The 24091-nt window shown below is 29.4% G+C and overlaps 1 protein-coding gene across 2 annotated transcripts in view; it reads left to right on the top strand.

The window, feature by feature from the left end:
• The window catches only part of LOC107438670 (teneurin-m), a 468170-nt gene extending 444548 nt beyond the window's left edge, over positions 1–23622 (top strand). For both annotated transcript variants that reach the window (XM_043039103.2, XM_071179700.1), the window contains 5 exons: positions 4666–4968; positions 6082–6466; positions 7917–8227; positions 14922–15825; positions 21229–23622. In XM_043039103.2, coding sequence (XP_042895037.2) covers positions 4666–4968; positions 6082–6466; positions 7917–8227; positions 14922–15825; positions 21229–22130 — 2805 coding nt within the window. In that variant the 3' untranslated portion in view covers positions 22131–23622. The remainder of the gene's footprint in view (positions 1–4665; positions 4969–6081; positions 6467–7916; positions 8228–14921; positions 15826–21228) is intronic.
• Positions 23623–24091: the final 469 nt, after the last annotated feature.

Raw genomic sequence — 24091 nt, 5'->3', positions numbered from 1 at the left:
GGCTCAAATATATATCACTACATTTCATTGAATTATTTAAGTGCCTGAAAAAGCTGACTGCACTTAATCTATATATAGCATTAGAATGTTACAGAGCCGCCTGCGACTATTATAATTCTCGCCAAACAGGTTGCGATGTTCTGTTTTGACTTTGCAATATGTCATAAAGTCCTTCTAAAGCCATTATAAGGTTTTACTAAAAGAGAGTTCATGCAAATAAAACTTTAATAAATGAAAACTAGAATCGAAATTTCTCTCAAATTTCTTCAAACTTATCCAAAAGGAAATTCATGGAACAGTGGAAGCAAGAAAAGTAATTCTTGAAACGGAAAAAAAAGGAATTATTGAAGAATATGTGTAAAAAAGAGAAAAAATTAATTTCCCTTATTTTATACTTATTATTTAATTTATAGACAATTTAAAATAGCAAAATAGTCATTTTATAGTTTAAAAAAATATTTTATGTTTGGCCAAATAGCATCTGAACTTTTATAACTACCAAATTACTAAGCAAATTAAACTTTACTTTTGATTAAATCATGACAAAAAATCTGTTTCAGATACTTGAAAAGATGCCAAAATATCAGCTATTAAGATTTGTCTATAGAAAGAACTCCCCTCACCACAAAGTCTAAGACCGTATGCTGCTATGGAAACAAGAAAAAGCGCATTTCATGGAGGGGAGCTTCTTTAGACCCTGATATCCTTTCTCTCGCCGACCCGAGCCAAGACCTGTCTTAAATAATGACCCAACAACCTCGTAACCATAGTTACAACCACTATTCCAGACGAATGTCTAGGAGAGTGCTTTACATAGACAAACTGTACATTTCTTTGAACTATTTATGACTGACACATTGCATTAGATGACACGTAGTCGTCAGTGACAATTATAATCTCGCCAAACAGGTTAAGATCGTTTATTTCGTCTACTCCTTTGTACCATAAAGCCCATCTTCCTTTCAAAGACATAATAAAGTTTTACTAAAAAGGAGTTCCAGTGAGTTTATAGAACTCCAATGAACGAGAACTCCAACCGAAATTCCTTTTGAAATTCGCAAGATGTATTCGAGAGGAAATTCATTCCTACAAAACAGCGGAAGCGTGAAAAGTAATTCACGAAATGTAGATCTGAAACAAGCGAAAAGAAAAATAAATAGTTGAAGAATATATGAAAAAAAAAGGAAAATTTAAATTTTTTTCTTCACTTATTTTAACTCTAGACTTTGAACAGTTAAACTGGGCGTAAAACAATAAGCGCTCAATGGAAGTGAGTTGAGGCGTAGTGAAACGCAACGCCATGATTCTTTTTTTTTCGTTCGGTTTGTTTTAGTTTCTTTAAACAACATCGACGGTGGTGATTTCTTGAGGGAAATTGCTAGCGCTAGAAAACCACTGAGGCATTTTGTATTCTAACTCTTTCAGAACAATTTTGATTTTAGGAAAAATACACTAGTTACATATGTCTGTTAGAAAACGAGTTTGTTTTTTGCTCTTTTTTGAGTTAGACTTTGAAGTAATCACAAACAGAATTAGTTTGCTTGGTTTAAACATTTTGTAATATTTAGTTTCTTTAGTATCAGTACCTTTTAATTTTTTTTCTTTGCAATGGAACAATTTAATTTTGAGAATTCTGAATTTGGAAACTATTCAAGGAATAATAATAAGATTGTTTTTAAAAAAAATGTGGAATATTATAACATAATTAGTTTCTTTATTTTGAATGTGCTGCAATATTTAGTTTATTTAGAATCCTATCTTCACATAAGTGCTTTATTGTTTCTGATTTTTTTTTGAAAATTTTAAACTTTTTATTAAGGAAAAAAAAAGGGTATAAGAATGTAAATGAGCGAAAGAAATTAGTTTGAGCACTTATATTATTTTAGAAATACACTTCGTAAAAAAGTGTATTTCTGCAGTCTTTATACGAAAATTTATTCTTGTTTTTTCTGTACTCAAATAATTTCGTTCGAAATAATAATAATAAAAGTAATATTTAATAATGCGGATGTTTGGATTGATAATCAGAGTTTAATTTCGATCTGTTGCAATATTTAAAACTCCTTTTCCTAAAATTTTTGAAAATATAACTTTAATTTCTGAAGTATAATGCTTGCAATATAAAAATAAATTCATGAAATAATGTATTTTCTTCTTTTTTTTTAACTATTTGCTTTCGTGAATTCCCGAACTCAGAGCAAAACAGAAGAAACAAATTCACAGATTCTATTGAGATGGATAGTTTTTCTATTCAGACGAATGGTTTTTTTTTCTATTCAAATGAATAGTTTTTCTATCTGTCGCTTGAATAGTTTTTTTAGCTTAAAATTTTTTTGGGGCTTAAATAATTCTTTTGTTTAAAAATATATTGACGAACTTCTTTAAAATAATATTCAGAATGAATTATGAACAGACTTTCTAGTGAAAATGAAAAAATTTCGAAACTTAAACAAAGAAATATACAGAAAGAATTATTCTTTTCCCAAATTTTGAAACATTTAGCTGTTTTTAATACTATTAGTGTTTTTTTCCCTAAATAATTAAATTTTGATAACTCTAAACTCAGAGCTTTTTCCGTCATTGATTAACAAAAGCTTAGACTCCATCAAAATTATCCTATCCCAAATAACAAAATTTGCAAAATATTTCCTAAAAATTCTATAAACTCAAATTATTAATTCTGACTTTTTTTTCCAAACTTTCCAATAAAAAATTATTTATGCATCAATTAACACAATGTGCGACATTACTAAACCGTATGTAACAAGACAATGGAAACTAGCTTATTAGGCAGAATACCATACTAGATAATAAATAAAAAAATTCTCCAAACTTTAGTATACTTCACTTTTTTATTATATCATTGCCTAACATTAAAAATTTCTATTAAATGAAGAGAAACAAAGGATATTCAATCTCAGATTTCCATCCTACTATCTTCCATGATCAAGAGCCACTTCATGTCATCTTCAAAGAAAGTCATCTAGATGATGAATTTTTTTTTTTTTGTATGTGTAGATTCTTCTATTTTACTTCAGAAACCGCACACTTTTTTATACTAAATCACGTTCTCTAGTTTCTTTTTTAATTTTTTTTAAGTATAGCACTTCGGATAGAAAAAGAAAAATATAAAAATTGGAGAATAAATGCAAGAGAGAATGCATAAAAAAAATTATCCGTGATCTTAAGTTTCAAATATTCAGTAAGTGTTCTTAATATGGAGACTCTTATACGTGATTTGTAGAGTTTTAATAAAGTTGCTGTGCTTGTCGATAAGCTGAATTTCTTGGAGGTAGTCGTAATTTAAAAACTTTGTTTTAAATAATAATTAGAGTTTGATTAAATAAATGATATTTTAAGAAAATGGAATATTTTATGTATTGTTAATGTGTTTAATTAATTTAGTTTCATTCTTACTTCAACGAGGTTTGAGATTTCACAAAGGACGAAAATAGTATTGGAGCATGCGCGTTTCATACACTACAATTTGTATAGTAGAAATAAATATAAGTATAAATATAACTCTCTGATCTCCACCACATGCTTCCAAACAATATATTTCTAGTTCTGAAACTGTCCTAACTAACTTAAAATAAGAAATTTTTTAAGTGTAATGGAATTATTAAAAATAATATATTGTCAAAATATATAAAATGCCCACGTATGCTTTTCTTAAAACTAAAGCTAAGGAAACAAAAAAAAAATCATTGAAATGGAAAAATAAATTTGAACTTGCTAAGCAGTGTTACGTTTCTTGGAAGAATAGTTAACGACAAAGAAGGAAAGTTGAAGCTATACTAAATAGATTTATCAAAGACCGAAACAATCACGCTATTCTGAATAAATTCTGGAAAAACAAAAACATGACAAATTCATCAAAAATTTGAATTTACAATACTAATGTTAAATCTGTCCCACTATATAGATTTGAGACATGGCACTGCATAAAAAATAACCTGTCAAAACTTACATTAAACAGTTGAATTTATTAACAACTGTTTAAGAAGAATCTTGCGTATCAAGTGGTTCCATAAAATTTGCAATGCAGAAATCATTAGAAAATCAAAACAGAAAGCTATTGATCTAGAAATTAAAAATAACGTAAATGGAAATGGATTGGTCATGTTCTACGTAAACCTGAAAGAAAAATTAAAGTAAAACTAGTGTTTGATTAAAAGCCTCGGGGTATTAGAAAAAGAGGAAGACCTAAAAATACTTGGCATGGGACGATTTCATGGAATTGAAAACAATAGGAAAGACATAGAGGAAAAATATCTGGCCACAAACAGAGTGAGATGGAAAGATATGATAAAAGCCATATGCTCCGATTCTGAGTGAAGGGAAATATATATGTATGGATGTAAGAATTACGCTGTAATAATATTTTACGATAAAAATAGATATTACGGTAACATTTATTTTACGATAAAATTTATTTTGCGGTGAAATTTATTTTACAGTGAAATTTATTTTACGGTGAAATTTATTTTACAGTGCAATTTATTTTACGGTTAAATTTATTTTGCGGTAAAATAGATTTCACAGATAAAATTTATTTTACGGTAAAATAGATTTCACCCAAAGTGCTTAACGTAACTTGATTCCGAATTATTTACAGCGGGTCTGAGCTATGTTGTTACTTCAAATATTTTCCCTTCTTTTCAGGTGAATGAAACACAAATACTCACAGTGGAATATGACTGGGTTGCTGGTCGAGAAATACTATACAATAGTTCCAGAAGACCTTTTCTTGTCGTTCAGTATGATGGGTTTTCTAGACCAGTCCAGTGGTTACCAACTGATACGCGGCTACCTCTAAATCTAATGTACGAGAGATTAGGAAGATTATCTGGATGGCAACAAGGGAGCTTATCGGAAACCTATTCTTATGATCGAATGGGACATTTGACCGAAATAAAAAATCCAGATGTGTCTGCCATGAAGTTTTCCTACGATTTGAAAACCATGGTACTCTATGTCATAAATTATTCTACTTTTGAAATAATGCTCTCATATTTTTTTAACCTTACTGACATTCGAAAACCATTTAAGAACTAAAATTTGTTTTTTTTTTTTTCAATTTGAGTTTACCTTGTAAGTACTACTGATAAAATGCACATACACTAATACAAATACTAAGAAAAAAACGTCATAAAGTGACATTTGATTTAGCAGTTATGACTTAGAATAAATTTAATGAAATAGTAAAAGAAAATCTGTTTAGACTTCAGACAAGAATAATTAAAATTTACTCGCTTAAAACGATCAGATATAATGGTTTGGACAATGGGCAACTCCTTTGAGACTTACAAGGAATACGAATTGTTTGATGAATGTTAAGTTTCATATTTTATATCTTTTGTTACAATCCAGGTATTTAAAACGTAATATTATTTCTTATTAATTCCTTAAGCATTTAAATCGTAACATTTTTATTTTTTGTAAGACTTAGTTTATACCATTTAAACAAAATTAATGAATCAGGGCAGTAGGGTTATTACATTAAATTAGATTGTTAGAACATAAAGTAAGTTTAAAAAAATATACTTTGGTAGAAAGTATCGAGAATTTCGTTAGTTAGCGCCTAAACAGAAGTTTATACACGAAAGTTTCTAAAAAAAGTAAAAAATTAAGTTAGTTTTGTATTACAGGTGGAGTTTATAATTGCTTCTAAAAGCGCTAAATGGTGTAGTTTTATCTTAGGTACTATAAAATAACAGTATACGATAATTTATCTGATCCAAAAACACTAAATATGCCATAAATTTCTTTTGCATTCGCTTGCATTAATTTATTTCACAAATGCAGTTCTTAAAACAAAGCAAGAACTTTCACACAAAATAGAATTTTAATAAATCATTTATTGCTATATTAGCACGAATTTTTAAAAATACTAATAATATACTCTCATATTAAATATGTCGAAAAAGTATCTAATTGTCAATAAATTGTCAAAACTTTTTCTTGCATAAAAGTGTAAAAACTATAAATATATAAAACTTTTTAATGCTCTCAAATTTATTGAACTGAATAACTTACATTTACGTATGATTGAATTTTTTAAATCTTTTTTCTTCTTAGCCTGCTAAAATATCATTACCTAGTGGTCGCAAGTTTACATATCATTACGATGAAAATGGAGGTTTGAAATACGTCACAACACCAAAAGGAACTAGGCATACGTTTACTGCTTACGTCTCAATAGGCTTCTACAAGTTGCTTTACACTCCCCCAGGCAACACTGGATCATATGTTGTGCACTTTAATGACCAAAAACTTCCATTATTGAAAACATATCCCGGTGATCTTGGTCGAGCTTTATATTGTTATGATAATAGAATGATGCTTACGTCCATTGTTTATGGTGGTGGAAAAATTGAAAGAAATTACAGTGCTGCTGGATTCATCAACTATGAAGCTTGGAGAACCCAAGACGTTGATATCATCAGTGAATTCCAATATAAAGGTGAGTAAATAAATTACCTATTGGCTAAATGTGTGAAACAAGTTGAACATATGAAATAATACAGGTAGATTAATTTGTAAATTACAAAAGTAGCACTCAATGTTAAATATGTATGTATTTTTAATGCGTGACATATAAAATTATTCTTTTATGGATGAGATAAAAATCGAACCTACTTGTGTTTGAACCTAAGTTTATAGGTATCACCAGTCCCTCGTTTATATCTATGATTTCAGGCTTAAATTTTGTTTTATGCGCAGATCCTGAGAGAGTTTTATAAAGATCTCTAAAGCTACTTTTATAATTAATGTTTTCAATTTATGACTAAGGTTAAAGTTTGTATTTTTCATTTACACTATCTTTCATCAACTACCAATACATTATTTTCCATAAAACTTACTTTAAAAATTCAAATGCTTCATAAGCATGTTTTAAATTAAATAAGCGCGTGTTAATGTTGATAATAATCACACTCTTGAGAAAATATGCTCATGCTTAGCGCCTTTAAGCACAGATGCTGTCAAACATGCTTTGTTACCTGGTATATGTTTTGAAATTATTATTTTATTTTAAGTATATTTTTTATCATTCAAGCTTGATTTTTATCAAATGTTCATGTTTTGTTTTCTATTACATTCATTATAAAATTAGAAAAAAAGGTATTGTTAAAACTATCAGAGTATGGTGCAATCTATGGTGTTTCGGCCTCTATGAGAACTCCAAAAAGCTAAATAAAGGGCTTTGGTAATTATTTGGATAAAATTAACAATAAAATATGGTTTCATAATACCTAATGACATTAGGTAAATGTGGTAAAATTTATCATGATGCCTCAGAGCATAGCGTTAAAATAGTTTATTCGGTGAAATTCACTGTTTAGTCTTGCATTTTTTACAAAATGTGAGGTAATGAGAACTGCAATTTTGAGAATCAGGATTTACAGTATGCCGCTAGCATGTGATCGGAAAACTTACTGAATGAATGGGCTGTATGTTTTGATTTCATTGACCAGAATTATGGATGGGCTTATTTTACCAGAAATGGCATTACCATATAATACGGTAATTTACCAATTCTTTTTCACCGTGTAAAAAAACATGCAATATAAAAAAGTCAGAATATGTATTTAAATACATATTTTGTTGGACGTTCTTTGTAATTTAATTTGAAACAGAACATCCGTAACAAATTTAAATTTATTTTAAAACCTTTTTTAAACATATTTTATATTAATCCTGAGCTATAATGTGAAATTTAAATAATTTATTAGTTGTAAAAGACAATATGATAAAATAAGTTAAATGAGCTTATCCCATTTAGTTTCGTGACTTAGCTTAGTACGCCACACTTTCTGCCAGATTTTTTCTCTAATTTTATTATTTGTAACTGCAATAAATTTTTTCATGTACAAAACAAATTTATCTTACAAACAAATTGCTTAAATTTCCAGGTGCGTCCCTTGCAAGATGGCGAATGAAATTCAACAGTCCATTTCCTTTGACTAACGCCGTTTTTACATACACCTTTGATGGAATGCAGCGACTTGTCTTAATTGTTCCAAAAATAGGAAACATGCCATTACAGCCCCTAGAATTCTCCACTAATATGACAACTGGACGTAAAGAACAAATCGGACCTTTCCGTTGTTATGAACGATTCCACAATGAGTCAGTTGTGTCAGACGGAGTGGCTTCAATAACAAGACAAGTTGATCCTCTATATAGGCTGAAATTTCTATCTATAGTCATTAGCGACAAGGAAGTAAGTGGATTTATAGGAGATTCTCTCTTCTAAGTAGATCTGTATCAATATATCATGAAATACATTCTATTTATATTTGAATTATTGAACGTTTTTCTAAAGATCAAAAATATTGGTATATTCAAAATCTATGTAATATCTATATATTCAAAAATATCCATTCCAATGAAAATAAAGGTTCTTTCACAAGATGACATAATGAAAAAAAAATGTAGGGTTGCATTAACTTAAATATGAAAATTTAATCATTATGCCTTAGAAAAAGAGTTCATAGTAATTTTCATAGTTGAAGTAATATATATATATATATATATATAGTTCAAACTGTAGAGAAAACTAGTGAAAAATTACAGAACGAGGGGAAAATAATGATAAAAATAACAAAAAAATTTATTTTTAAAAATTTTATTTCAAACTTAGAAATATTTTTATAAGAACAGTTTATGAAAAGCAAATAAATTTTTTTATGGAAAAGTTATTTTAGTTTTATATATATATATATATGTATATATACTACTCGCCATTAAAATTGCTACACCAGGAAGGCGACACACCACGAACGTGTAATTTGCAGGACTGATAAAGCACGTTGTGGTATACAAATGATTAGCTTATCAGCTCATTCATGCAAAGCAGGCAGCGGTAGCGACACCTACAATGTGTATAAAAGAAGAGATTTGACAGTAAGTTTCTCATACAGGAATTGAATTTGAGTTTTTCTTGGGTAAAAAGTTTCTGTTATATCTCATGTAAGAAGGAGAAATGCCTTCCAGCACGTGTCTGAGTTTAATTGAGGTCGAATTGTGGCCTACTGGAAGTGCGGTTTATCATACCGAATTATTTCTGCTTTGTTGGTCGAGATCCCATAACTGTTAGCAGAATGTGGGATCGATGAGTTCATGACTGTCATATGAAGCGCCATGCAGGATCTCAGCGGCCCCCATCACTAACAGACGAGAAGACAGACATCTAATCCACATGGCCTTAAGGGATCGTACAGCTAAGTCACGAACCCTGAGTCAACAAATGGGGTCATTTGCAAGACAACAAGTGTCTGCACGAACAGTTCGACGACGTTTGCAGCAGGCATGAACTGTCAGCATGGTGACCATGGCTTCAGCTACCCTTGACGCTGCATCACAGGCAGGAGCGCTTCCAATGGTGTGATCAACGATGAACCTGGAGTCAGGAATGGAATGTCGTCGTCTTTTTAGACTAATCCAGGTTCGGTGTACAGCATCATGATGGCCGCATACGTGTTTGACAACATCGTGGAGAACCCCTAATGGTAGCTTGCATTCGACGTCATCATACTGGCACATCACCTGGAGTAACGGTATGGGGTGCCATTTGATACACGTTTGATCACCTCTTGTGCGTATTTCCGGTATTTTGAACAGCAGGCGTTACATTTCAGGAGTGTTAGGGCCAGTTGCTCTGCCATATCTGCGAGGCCAACATAACGCTACATTTCAGCAGTACAATGCACGACCGCATGTTGCCCGTACTGTCCTGACCTTTCTTGACACAGAACATGTTCGCCTGTTGCCCTGGCCAGCACATTCTCCAAATCTCTCACCATTTGAAAACTTCTGGTCAATGGTTGCCGAACGACTGGTACGCCACCAATCGCCAGTCACTACGGTCGATAAATTACGTCCTAATGTTGAAGTTGCATGGAATGCTGTACTGAGGCTGCTCTGAGTACTGATTCCTTAGGATCTTCCAACTATAATGTATGAGTCCAATAAATATCATTCTGTTATTTGCATTCCTTCCTGGTGTAGCAATTTTAATGGTCAGTAGTGTATATTTCCTGCGTATGTTCAAGTTTTAAATTTCGCTTTTTCCCATCTTATTTTAGCATTGTGTGAGAAAAACTTAGAAGTTCTATTTTCAATTTTTGAAAAAAAAGTCTACATTGAAAATTTTAAGTAAACTATTGAAAATCTTTAATTATATAAAACAGCTTTAAACTCTGTTTAGTTAAAAGAAAATTATATACTTCCAGTATATGCTGTAAAGAGTTAATTTTGTAGTTTCTCAACGGATATTTTTGAGGTTCAAGATAGAAACATTTTATATCATTGTTAGGCTAAGGAGAAGTGTTAATCACTGAGCAAGAGGTAAATGTAATAAAAATTGTCAGAAAATTACTTTGATTTTCTCGATCAATTTCACCTGAAAAGTATTAGGTAATGAAAAATTATTTAAATATAATTAAATTCTCAATTACCAAACATTTGGAATTTTGACTTTAGTTGTTCATTATTGAATAACAAATTTATGCATAATAGCATTGAAAATATTGCTGCACATATGGCTAAATATTGCTTACAGAATGTTCGATGTGCCTTAAAAGTTATTCAATCCAAAAAAAAAAAATTAATGAATGCAAGTTTTGCATCAAAAGTCCTTATAAATTTGGGAGTAAATTCACCAAAAATCATTAAATATGAATTTCATAATACGTCAAATGTTTTTAAAAAAGTGATATAATATGAAAAAGCTTTTTATTTTATCTTAAATTTCGTACCTCAATAAAGAAAGGCTTAAACTAGTTAAGGATATTTTCAAGTAAAGATTATACTAAAAGCTTAAATTTTAAGGTTATGATTTTAAATTTATAATTCAACAACCTTTTAAAAATAGACAGCAATGCATTTATTGATCATAGGAATTCCCGATTGATTACATATATTTATTTAAGGTGCAAAATTAAGATATGACGCTTAAAAATCATGTCAAAATAATTATGCAACTATTCATGGAAACTCATAACCACTGTTGTTCTTGTCATTCTTATCCCATTCGATAGACATCTAGATCAAGTCCATAAACCCATATGATTTTAAATTAACAAGAGCTCCTTCAAGAGAGTAGTTGACTCGTCTGTCTGGCAATTGATGCAGATCAAGATGTGAGCAGGAGTAGCTCGAGTCACATTGCATTTTGGGCAGGAAGGAAAGAAATTAATTCTGATACATGACGATGAGCTTGAAAGTATCTGCTACGGAACCTAGCACGAACCACTTGTGTGGATCTTCTGCTGGTCTTGATCAGATTAGTACCATGCCAGTTGAATTCATACCACTCAAGAACCATTCCACATTGAAGTTGATATTCATAGAAACCATTCTCCATAGGAGTTGAACAATTTTTGAGAAAATAATTCATCCATCACCAATAATATTTAAAATGTTCTCCTTTTGCCAGTTTACCCACAATTCAGGAACATTCACAGATTAAATAACGTTTCCTGACCTAAATAACACATGAAAAAACGTCCACATTCACGTCCACTGAAAATAAATCGTATTATTGGTGCACAAGTTACTCAAATGCTCGAAAATATTCCCACTTGATTTATCTCGATATTTTCACTATTCAGATAAATGCTGAATTGAACTTTTAATGGAGCCCAGAATCAAGATATCTGTATTTATACTCTGAGTGACACAATACTTCAATATTCACTCAATAGCTACATGAGTTCCGCCTGAAAAACGGAGCTGCAGTCAGGATTTTTCTTACAAATCCTAATGTCGCATTCACGATTGATAAACACTCTTAAAATAACACCAGAGAGTGCCATCACCCCAATGAGAAATACTAACTATGAATGCGTACAACTCATAGTTAATAACTCATAGTTTTTTTCCTTTAACAGGGCACAATTCAAGTCTTAACTTAAGCATTCTATTAATATGTTACGTATCTTTTCCTTGACTTCTTTTTTTTCAATCTGCGCATTGTAATAGAGGGCGTTGTTTTCTTTAGTTTCAAGTGCTTCCGTTTCATTCGGCTTGCTTATGAAATCGCCGTGTGACCAGGTTAAAGTGAGTTTTTATTTTCTGATGATTTTGTTTGAGTTTCTTTTCTAAATAGGTTCTATGTATTTCATGTTTTTTCCTAGACTTCTGTACGAAACCTTCGAGGTACTGAGGGAGTTACTTTAGGCATTTGCCTCTCCCTCAATAGAAAAGGTTTTGTTTTATGGCTACCGGGGCCGGTACCCCTGAAGACGTTGGCTTCGGTGGTCATATTTTTATTTTTTTTCCTCCGTTTCCTTTATTGCTACATTAATTTATTAAAACAAACCTTTAAATTAAATTTTAAAGAAATATCTTAAAAACTAAAGAAGAAAGATATTACGTGATTAAAACTTTATTCGCTTAAAAAATATACATGTTTCTAGAGCCCAAAAATAAGTGCATTCCTGCCTGGACAACCTTGAATATGGGCGCTTATTTTTGAGCGCTTGAAACGTGTCGAATGTTTTTTTTCCAATTTGTATATTTTTAAAAAGAATGTAGCTTTTAATTAAGTAAACTTCTATATATTTCTATAAAACTTAATTTTATGCATAATCAAGTCAAGGAAAATGTCTGGAATTAAAATCATTTTTTTAAATCAGTTTCAGCATTATTGAACTGGATTTGAAAATGAAATAATAAGTGAATAAATTAGAAATATTTATGATTAAAACCTTTAAGAAATACAACTATAAAATTTTTCGCTCATAAGCGAATTAATAATAGAACACCATTTTTTTTCCATAATAAGATCATAAAATTCGCTTCAAAAAGATGTTTAACTCGATTAAAAAATGAATTACAAAGTGTAATTCATTTTTTACATTTTTTACATATAATAATAGTTGCTCGCTAATGCTCTTTAATTTAATTACTCTTCTTTTTACATTTATTTATTAAGAGGTTATTTTACCATTCAAAATTTAATTAAATTGTATCTGCTTGCCTATTTACTTCGTTAATATTGTCGCGTAGATTTATTAAATCTGATTCAATACCTATAAAGAGGGTGAGAAATTATGAAAGAGAAAATCATTTCATAGGTTTGAAAATATATTTATTGTCTCTCTTTTAAGAAAATTGAATTCTTTGGGGAGTTTCAATGCGACGCAAACTCAATTAAAGAACGTTTTAATCGCAAGAATAAAGAGAGTTATAGAAACTAAATTATTTCCATCGGTGTAAATCTTGAAACATAAGATATTGACGGTTTCTTTTGAAAAAAAAATAATGAAATGTATTCTTCTTTATCTTAAGTAATATTATGCTTTTAAACGAGAGATTGTTGCTTTGAATCTTAGAAACTGTCTTCAGTGTAGGTGTGAAATTTTCGTTATACAAACAAATTTCATCTTAAATACTTTATTTAAATAAACTGTGAAACTTATTTTAACTTGGATATTGTAGGTACCTTCACTTTGGAAACACTTATTTTTGTTTTAGGAAACACTTATTCTGTTTTGTTTATTTCTTTTCTTTTTCTTTTAGTTTTGTTTACTATGCTTACTTTTCAATTCAATAATAATGCATCTTTTATTTATTGATATTTAAAATGCATTTCCGAAAGCAGCTCATGCAACTTAATGTTATTTTTTTTCATTTAAGGAACAAATGTAGTACATTTCTATAACTTCTGTAGATGTGCTAACTTCCACAATACTTTATAGTCTTGAAAACATTAAAAAAAGTACTATATTTCGTAGTGAAACTTAACTTTAAAATTATTAAAGGTAATTCGAGTTTAAATCAGTTAAAATGTTATCATCCAACAAAATATACACTGAAACATATTCCACATTCCTTCTTTATCAAACTTCTTTTTTTTTCAAAAGAAAAAAAAAACTTGAAAAAAATAAAAGAAGACATATAGATGAATTCAAAAAATATAAGTTATAATTCAAAGCAAATACCATGATTAAAGAAAAATGGTGATCAGCAAACACAAAAATTTAAAATAATTTATAGTATAGTATGATTATAAGATAATTTATAGTAGTATAATACTCAAAATCCTGTTCTCAAATGATTTAGGTAATAGTAATGTCAGAATTCCATGCCAGTTAAACTTCTTTGGCGATTAATAAAATTAGCTATGGCAACAAATATTTTAACATGACGCCAGAGAATTATTTTACTTAAAGTTTATTCTGTGGATTACTATAGAAGAGCCATCTATTACTCATTAAATCCTTATATGTTTCTATAATTAAAAGAAAAAAATTATATTTTGTTGCATAACAAAGTATTTACACTTTATGATAAATATTCAGATGAAACAAGAAAAAAATTATATTTATAATTTTTTTTAATTATAATTATAATAATTATTTTTTAATTTCAATAAAAATTTTTAATTATAATTTATAATTATGCAAAAATTATATTATATTTAAAAATTATATTAAACTATATTAATAAATCTATATTTTTCCATGAATTTAAAAAATAAGGGTATATGTATTTTAAAGTATTATATCAATCATGGAAACGAGATAAATATAAAGAGAAATTGTACTGTAAATCAATACGTCGTTAACGTTAGAAGCTAGAAATGGTTATTTTGCTTCAATTCACATTTTTTAAGTACCAATATAAAATATTGAATTTTTAATATAATTTAAATCCAACAAATAACCAGCAAAAATTACAGAAACTAAACAATAACAAAAGATCAAGATTTTTATTATTACAAGATAAGAACAAAAACACAAGTAGTTTCCAGCCACTGGAAGCTTTATACGTGATATATTATAATTTTTGTCCATTCCTTGAAAAAAAAAATTTTTTTTTTCGATTTGCGTCACTTTTATTAATTTTTTTTTTCACTATCAATATGAAAATTTAGTTTTCACAAAATTAACTTCGTAATTTTTTTCCAGGTATACAGGGTTGACATGCAATATGATAATCGAAACGCAGTTACTCAGTCCAAAATCTTCATGAAGCACCTTGGTGTTTCGAAAGTACGAGTACAAAATTATTCGTATGATGAAGATGGGCAATTGGTCGAAATGGTGGGAAGAGATCACTGGAAATTCCACTACGACCAGAACGGCAACATGGTCACAATGCAATACATGGGCAACAAAATCGATATTCTTCATGACAATGGTGATCGAATTGTCAGTTTTGGTGAAACTCCATACGTTCTGGATGGACGTGGATTCGTCACCCAAAGAGGGGAGGAGAGATTCGTCTACAATACCAAAAGACAACTGACACGTGCCTTTAGAATAGGAAGATATGACATAGACTATTATTATGACGGGCGTGGGAGGTTGTCCGTAAGAAAAGACAATGTTGGAAATGTCACTCAATTTTTTTATGCCCATCCAGAAGATCCGTACGCAGTGACGCATATTTATAACAATGCTGATGGCAGGACAATAACTTTAATGTACGATGACCGAAAGTATCCTATGTTTATACTTTTGAACAAAGAGAGCTTTTATATTGCAACAGACCATACTGGTAGCCCTCTATTGGTCTATGATGTCTATGGAGATGTTGTAAAAGAAATCCACCGTGGGCCATACGGTCATGTGCTATTTGATTCGAATCCTAATTTCTACCTTCCCGTTGACTTCCAAGGGGGTCTGTTAGACCCTATGACTGGGCTTATTCATTTTGGAGATAGAGTCTATGACTCGTTAGTAGGTCAATGGATGACTCCCGGTTGGAACGAGATACTGAAGTCCTTGTCAAACCCTAAACGCCTGCATTTATACAGATTCAATGAGAATGATCCAGTAAATATAAATCATGGATTGCAAAATAAATTAGGTGAGTTAATTTAAAATTATCCCTAGCAAAACAATTATTTCTATTTTCATCGTATCGTTGCGAACATATCATTTAGAAAAATGGTAAAGCTTAAGACATTGTATGAATCTCTTACAGTAAGCTCAAGTTATGTTTAGTGATTCTTTTCATAATTTCAGCACTATTAAAATTTTAAAATATGAAAAACGATTTAAAATAAATAATTTTTTTTTTTAATATTTTATTACGGTTCAGAAAACAATTGAGAAATATTGAAGTTTCAATCTCGGATATTAGAGGATTTTTTTTTTATTTTAAATACAAATCGTAATTTATGCTTATAGTATATTCTGCAAAAGTACTCCTTCAGTGTTTAAATGAATATATATGTATTTAAAATATAGATATGCAGTTAGGCAACCCTAATCTGATTCTGACTAGAAAGAAAAAGAATTAGGTGTACAGTCAAGAATCAATATAATAAAATGTTCTTATTATAATTTTTTATTATTTTGGTATGATATGTGAAATTTTACATCCATCAATAATGGTGGAAAAAAAGTAAAATCGTGTCAATATTTTTGCTTAAAATAGAAAAGATATTATTTATTTCCACTTTCACTGCTGGAATATAACTAGATGAGCTTACAAAATACTTATCGCAATATTGTATTGCTTTCAATATCTAAAGTATTAAAGTATCAGGTTTATTGCCTCATTAAAATTTTAATCATCCTATTAACATCATTCCATATTCTAAGGAAGTTTTTGAACTAATATCTAATAAAATTATCTACTTAAGGGTCGTCGAGTTAGAAGTTTGAAATCTTTTAATGAGGTAATTTTGTAGACAATAAAACGTCAGATAAGGCAGAATCAAGCTTTATTAACAATTTATATTAAGCCTGACATCGTGTGATTATTATATTAAATAGGGAGAGCCTGAACAAGACTGATCCGTTACGACTTTTTAAAACCATGTTCATAATTATCTATATAAAAAAGAAATTATTTTTATCATACTTGCATCATCATATCAAAAATAATTTTAAGCTTAATAATGGGTGAATTAATCTTCTAGGTAACTTATTGATTACAGAAAGGTATTCAAATCGTGTGATTGAAATTATTTTAAATAGCTAAACTAATTATTTGAACTTTATAATATTTTATCATAATTAAAGGGTAATAAATGCTATTTGAATGCCAGATACCATATTATTATTAATTTTAACTACAATTGATTCGCCTTATTGTGAATAAGGTAGGATAGTGTTAAGTGAAATAATAATTGGAATTGTTATCCATTAAGCAAAGCTCGGTGGTTTATATTATATGCTTTGATTCTCATAATCTAAAAGCTCATACAGTTGTATTCAGTATAAATGAGAATGTAGAATACTGCCTTTAGCTATGATTATGCTATATGGAAATTCATCAATATCAAATTTCTTAAGCAAATTATTCTTGAAACTAATTAAACCAAAAATCAATACAAACTAATAAATTCTCTCAAGTAGTATTGTTTTATTTTTTACAATATTTCAACGATAGTATCCACAAATTTATCATAACTTATAACTTGAAATTAAATGTAGTTATCAATTTAAAAATATCAAAATGCAGAATGAAACGTATGACAAAAGTAAAGGAAATAATAAAATTTTTAATTTTTAAATCTAAAATATAACTAAATTTAATTTATATATTCATTAATTAATCATACAATCAAAAAGTATTCTATGAAGCGTTAAAGTAATCAATACATATTTTTCGAATTCTTTTGATGTTTCGAGCATTCGATGCACTCGAAACCTTTAAAAATTGCTTTTGATTTTCTGATTTTTCTTCGTCCTTGACCAACAATTTTTTTTGTTACTTTTGTGTGATTCAAGTTAAATTCATACAAGCAACAACAAAGCGAAAAAAAAACTTTTAATGTTAAAAACTTTACAGTTTCTGCCTGTCTTCAAAACACTTCTCACACTAAGACTAATATAATTTTAAAATTTAGTTTTTTCCTCTAACTTTACTTCCCAGTGAAATTTATAATAACTAGCTGTATCATTCATCGCATTCCAAATATGCAACAAAATTATCTATTTTTATTTAGAACATTTAAATCTTTTTATAAATATGATTTCAATAGTTTCCTTATAAACGCATTTAATCTGAGCGTCTTTAATTTTTCAAAATAATTTCAGAAATTATGAATTCTGATAGTTTCAAAACATTCTCAATATTCAGAAATAAAAAAGAAGGAATTGTTTTTAAAATCTGGTAGGAAAAATGCAATTAAAATATGTTTCAAAATCTTTCTGGCTACTCCATGACACAAACCATTGAAACGTGAATGACCAAAATAAAAAAAATTTAAAAAATGAAAGGAATGTTTAAAAACTTTCATTTAGAACTTACTTTAGCTTCCTGGGATCAATTTCTACTTTTCAATTTTGCAAGAACAAGAGGATTCTTCCTTACTCTGAATTAAATCCTCGGTAATTCCTTTCTTGGCACCCTTATTTGCTCCTCCAAATCACTATCAAAGACAAAGGATATCGGCAGGTCCACTTTAAGGAAGACACGGGAACTTTTATAATTAGTTGCTGTTAACACTTCGAGAGAACTTTTTGTTTGATGTATGCATAGTAGTTTGAATTCTTCAGTTACCGTTCTGGATCTTCAAGTCGAAATTAGAAGATTCGCTTGAAAGCCATGCTAATTTAATTCTTCAAATTAAGAAAGAAGTTTGCTCTTTCGGTAAAGGCTTCCCCCTCTTTGTCTAAGATTCTACGAATTGATTCAAGTTCTGATTATCTTAAAGTATTATCGTCAAACACGGAAGAATTCTTGATTGAACTTTTGAATTTCAGGTAGACTACTTTATCTGCTTCTGACAGCGATCCAATAAAATCTTATTCCAATTTTAAAATCCGATTAGAGTGAAAGTTACTGATTTACGATAGGTTATAAAACGAAGGAGTTAGTGCATCATTGCTATTCTATATTATAACTCAGCTCATAATTTCGAATAAAAATGAAGAAATAAATGCATTGAACAAAAGAATTCAGAAAAAAAGATTAATTAGAAAACATTTCTAAAAGTAATATAATACATTTTATCTGTCTCAAATTAGTCATTTGTCATTCTTGCTAATCTTTATGTCTGCTTAAAAGGTTAAGTATGCTGAAATATAGTGTAATATTTAATAAGTGCGTTACCATTTTAATTTAAACAATTTAAGTTTAATAAAAACTAAATTACAGTTGAAAAATAATACTTTTTTTACCCTTTGTTTAGTTTTAATTTTATTTAATAACCATCGTTAAACTACCGACCCAAGTTCAAGTTAACGACTTCTATTATGCAACAACCAACCCAATCCAAAAGACAAGGCAACTCCTGAATAAGGCATTCGGACAAATTAGTCTTCGTGGAGGACTTTTTTTTTTAACTAAACCCCATTTGCGTTACATGGAGGGGAAAATCACGGAAACCTCAACGGTTAGTCTAACGGCAAGAGGACTCTAATACACTTTCTTTATTGTTTATACTGAGGAAATCTGACTTGGATGGCACCATTTTTTTAAAAATTTAAATCACTCAAAAACAAAGATGTTTACCCTAAATCGAAATTCCAATGCATAATACTTAACTTCCTTGATTGTAGAATTAATGGTATAATTCCTTGATGGTATAATTTTGTCAAGAAAAGCAATAAAAACTCAAAGATAATGCTAGTTATTTACAGGTGATTTGCATTTCAAATGTTACAGAATAGAATAAATATCTAGAATAGAATAAATAATTTAAGAAGTTAATGTGTTAAATTAAATAAAAATCATTGAAATTTTTTTATGAGTTTTCCTCCTTCGTCTATTCTTCTTCAACGGTTGAGTTCGTCGGCATTTAAAAGGGTTCTTAAGTATAAACTCTCATAGTCTCAGAACTGATTACCACTTGAAATAAATACAAGAATAGTTTGCAATATTTCCATGATTGTAATTATACAGCTAAGCCTAATCTGCAGTATCATAAAGGTTACATAAAGAATTCAATGTGGTAATGATTTTTTTTTTGTTACATTTTTACAATTTTATTGGAAAAAGAACTGCAGGAAAAAGCTTTCTTTAGAATACAGTTTATTTACAATTCCCTCTTTCACTAATCTTGATTTGAACGAAAAGCGTGACGCTTTCCGATATCAAACCATCCTAACTACTCAATACGAAAACAAGGAAAGAAAATGAAACGATAAAAAAAAGGGAAAAGAAACGATTGGTGTTGAATTTTTTTCCCTTTATTCAAACAAAAACCATTGCATCCTTTCAACTACATCCCTTTAACATCATCAAATGGGAGAAGTTGGCTTATATTTTTATGCTTCAATCTCAGTATAGGTTTCCAATAATGTTCACAAACTCACAAAATCCTTGATGATATCTGTTATAACCTTCCCGCTTGCAATTGTAGCATGTGTTATCAAATATACTTTTAAAACAAAATAAAATGCGTTTGTCATTTTAACCGAACTTTTTACTTATTGATAGTTTTTATTTTAAAAGAAACATGAATCCTGAAAAAATAAAAAATAAAAATTTCTATACATATTTTTAAAAAGTTTTGTTTTCAAAAAGTACGAAAAATTTTATTATGAAAAAAACTAATCATTGAAAAAACAAAATTTTAAACCGTTTTGTGAAAAAGCAAGAAGACAATTTAAAAAGCTTGAACACGAACGAAAGTAGAGTATTTATTTTCAACCATTGCTTGAGTGTAATGTGTAAACAATTAAACGAACAAATAGAATTCGAGTTGAAGAAAAAAAGTTAAAATTTTGAATGACAACAACAATATAACTTGGGAAATTATAACTTTAAAAAAATCAGGAGTTTTCGAGTAAAGCATATCAGTATTTAAACAAACTGAAAATTGGTAAGATATGCATATAACAAACTATATTAGTCAGTAGAATGTCATGATTGCCAAGTTAAAATCAGGTGGCAATTAATTCCCTCACTAAATTCACTCAGTTGTCTAGACTTCTGCTACGAAATTCATTATGTAATAAGAAAAATGTAAATTGCATTCAAGTATCATTACCATTTTACCGTTGTTAATATATTTATTTTTTAATTTTACTGATACTATTCAAATAGTATTTTATTTTTACCATTTAAATGGCATTTTTAATGATTCAAATATAATTTTATTCCCCGTCTTTTTTCTAAGCAAAGCTTTCATCATATTCAGACACAATTATTTGCTAAAAGTTTCGTAATTTCTACTTTTTGTAAATTAACATGTAATTTATAAACTTTGCATTCGTATATTTCTAGCTGTGAAAATGTAGCTAAGTAATTTAAAAAAAAAAACTAATTCACTTCAACAATAGAATATAACTAAGTATCTTTATATTTTAGATCTGAAAGGATGGATTAGGTATCAAGGAATCAATTTGGATACTTTAGATTTAGCTGCAAATGAGATTTACAATCGATCTCCATATGATTTAAGTAGCATCGATTTTGAACCTTTACATTTGGATTTGCCAACAGTACCTCTGATATCTGGCCTGACATGTTCTGTTCAGCAGAAACTTCTGAAGTTTGCAAGACTGACTAGTGTCCAAAAATCGAAAGTAAAAACAGAACAACTTTTCGACCCATCACTTCCGAAAATCAGCACTCTGAATGTACCATTTGGAAAAGGTATTACAGTGTCTAACGTGAATGGCAGAGCTGTTGTGAGAGCTTCTGCAAGAGCTGAAATAATCCGGAAGGATGTATTTTCGGCTGTTTTTAACAATTGCCATATTTTAGATCTTCATTTATCGTTCCATGGTCAAGATGTGTTCTATTTAGTGAAAGACAACACTAGAAGGGTGGGGGATGACTTGAATCAATTGCAGAGGTTAGGTAACTCCGCTGTCAATACCACGGTGCATGAAAGTAAATTAGAAGAAGGGGAGGGCCATGCGGCTTCTAATCAGCAACACCAAGTAGATGTTCGAATACACTCCAATCACGCTATTCTTAATATTAGATATGGGACAACAGCGGAAAAAGAACGCCAAAGATTATTGAGGCATGCAAAGAGACAAGCTGTTTCACAAAGATGGTCGCAAGAAAGAGATATAATTTCCTCAAACCAAAGAGGTCCCTTAAAATGGACAGAACGAGAGAAAGAACAAATACTAAGTACTGGTTTTGCAAATGGTTATAGGGGCGAATACTACCACGATGTTAATTTGTATCCAGAATTAGCAGACGATCCATCAAATGTTGTTTTTCATAAAAATAATGAGAAGCACAGAAAGAGGTGATTGTCAGCAAATAATGTTTGATTTGTGAGATTAAATACAGAATCAATTCTGAATATTATTTCGTACCATTTGAGTACGACTGCCTGGAATTATCAGAACAGCGTTTTAAGTCTTTCATCCGCGTTGGAAAAAAAAGTTCTGAAGCAAAAAGATCAAGATATTATAGGTGCCAAGTTGTTGGAAGATTGAGTATTTTCTATGTAATCAACTCAGGATTGTATGGTATTACAGTGGAAATTTTAAATGATTTACAGTGTACGGTTTCTTTTTTCTTCCACATTTAATTTTCACTATTGATTTGTATGGATAGAAGATTGTAATGCAAATAATTTGTATCTCTATCCAACTTGTGATAGTATGATATAAACATGATGCGCATAGTGCTTTAAGAAAGAGTGAGCTCTCTGATTTGTATTACTGAGGCCTATTTAAAACAGTAAATAAATTGGTTGTATTATGTAATATTTAGGAAAAATGTGTACATATCCTACGAACTATGGAAAAAAAACATTTAAATTAACTTTTTAAACTAAATAATTTTTAATATTTTCGTTTCGTGTTTGCAGAAATAAAATTTAATAAATATATATATATTCATGGAACTTGCATCGTACGAGAAAATCAAATACTCGTATGCTTGTATCGTGAAAAAAAAAGTGAATTACAATTTTTTATAAAAGTTGTACAGATTAAGGTATTCTTTATATGTATGATGAAAAATTTGAATTATGTAAGTACTTATTGCTGAGCTTGTGTGTGTACGTGTCTTCATATCGAACTAATAACAACTATTCTTTCTTTCTTCTTTAATTATACTTAAAGTCTTTCTATGCTAAAAAAGTTTAATTGAAACTTCGCATGTTAATTTGATTACTGAATAACAACATTTTAGTTGTTACAACTCATATGAATCTTTTCTATGGTGTATTGAATCTTATGCAATTTCAAAAGTATTGATAATTCAATGTTTATTTAAGCAGCTTTTATTAATAAATGAGGAGGAAGCTGTATTTTGTAAATGCAGAATGGATTATTGCAAAAAATTGCAAAATTATAATCTCTTGGCATTTTTCATTTAACCTTTTTAATGTGCAGTACACAAAGCAAAAAACGGACCACTCTGAATAACTTTTGATCTTTCGATCAGATCTTCATGTTCTATGAATTAATTCAAAAGGTTCGATGAGGTGACCTCAAATATGCTAACTAATAAGTGCAAACTCAACAAGATACTTTATCTGAATAAATATACCTTTCCTAAGACCGGTTCGGTTTTTTGATTCCCAAAATATAGGGTGTAGGCGCAATCTGAAAAATAAGGTTCCAATAGTTTGGTCAGGGGAGAAGTTCAAAGTTTAGACCCCTTAAAGTTAATTTTACTAAATGCGTATTTTGCCATATCTCGAAAACTTTTTAAGCGAATTAAAAGATTCGCTCAAACTTTGTATTTTGTGAATGTAAAATTACATTTTTTGAAACGATTCAAAAAAAATTTTACCTTAAAATGTCATCTCTTTTCGACTATTATTTGTCTGATTTCGTAACTGACAACATCATCTGCACTAACTAATTAGCATATTTGAGATCATCCCTTAATTCTTTTAAGATTGAGTCCTAAACGTGAAGATCCAATCGTTAGACACTGTGGTCCGTTTTTTATTTAGCGCACTGTGCAGCGTAAAGTTGTTTATAGATCCTTTTTAAAAGATGATTGACTATAGAATCCATACAGAAATTTATCTTTTTAAATACAAAATATCTTTTTAATTACTGACACATATGTTGGTGTAAGATGTTTTTAAAGTATTAATTTACAAATAATATGTCATGAGAATTTTTAAAGTGCGTATTGCTTATAGTTGTGTACGTGATTCTGTGCAAGATATTTCATCCTGTCTGTATATTTATTACTTGGAGAATTTAAAAAAAATATTATTATTATTATTATATTATTGTTTCAT

Source organism: Parasteatoda tepidariorum, chromosome 4, assembly GCF_043381705.1.
Source record: "Parasteatoda tepidariorum isolate YZ-2023 chromosome 4, CAS_Ptep_4.0, whole genome shotgun sequence".
Lineage (NCBI taxonomy): Eukaryota > Metazoa > Arthropoda > Arachnida > Araneae > Theridiidae > Parasteatoda > Parasteatoda tepidariorum.
This window is presented reverse-complemented; position numbering and strand designations above follow the sequence as displayed.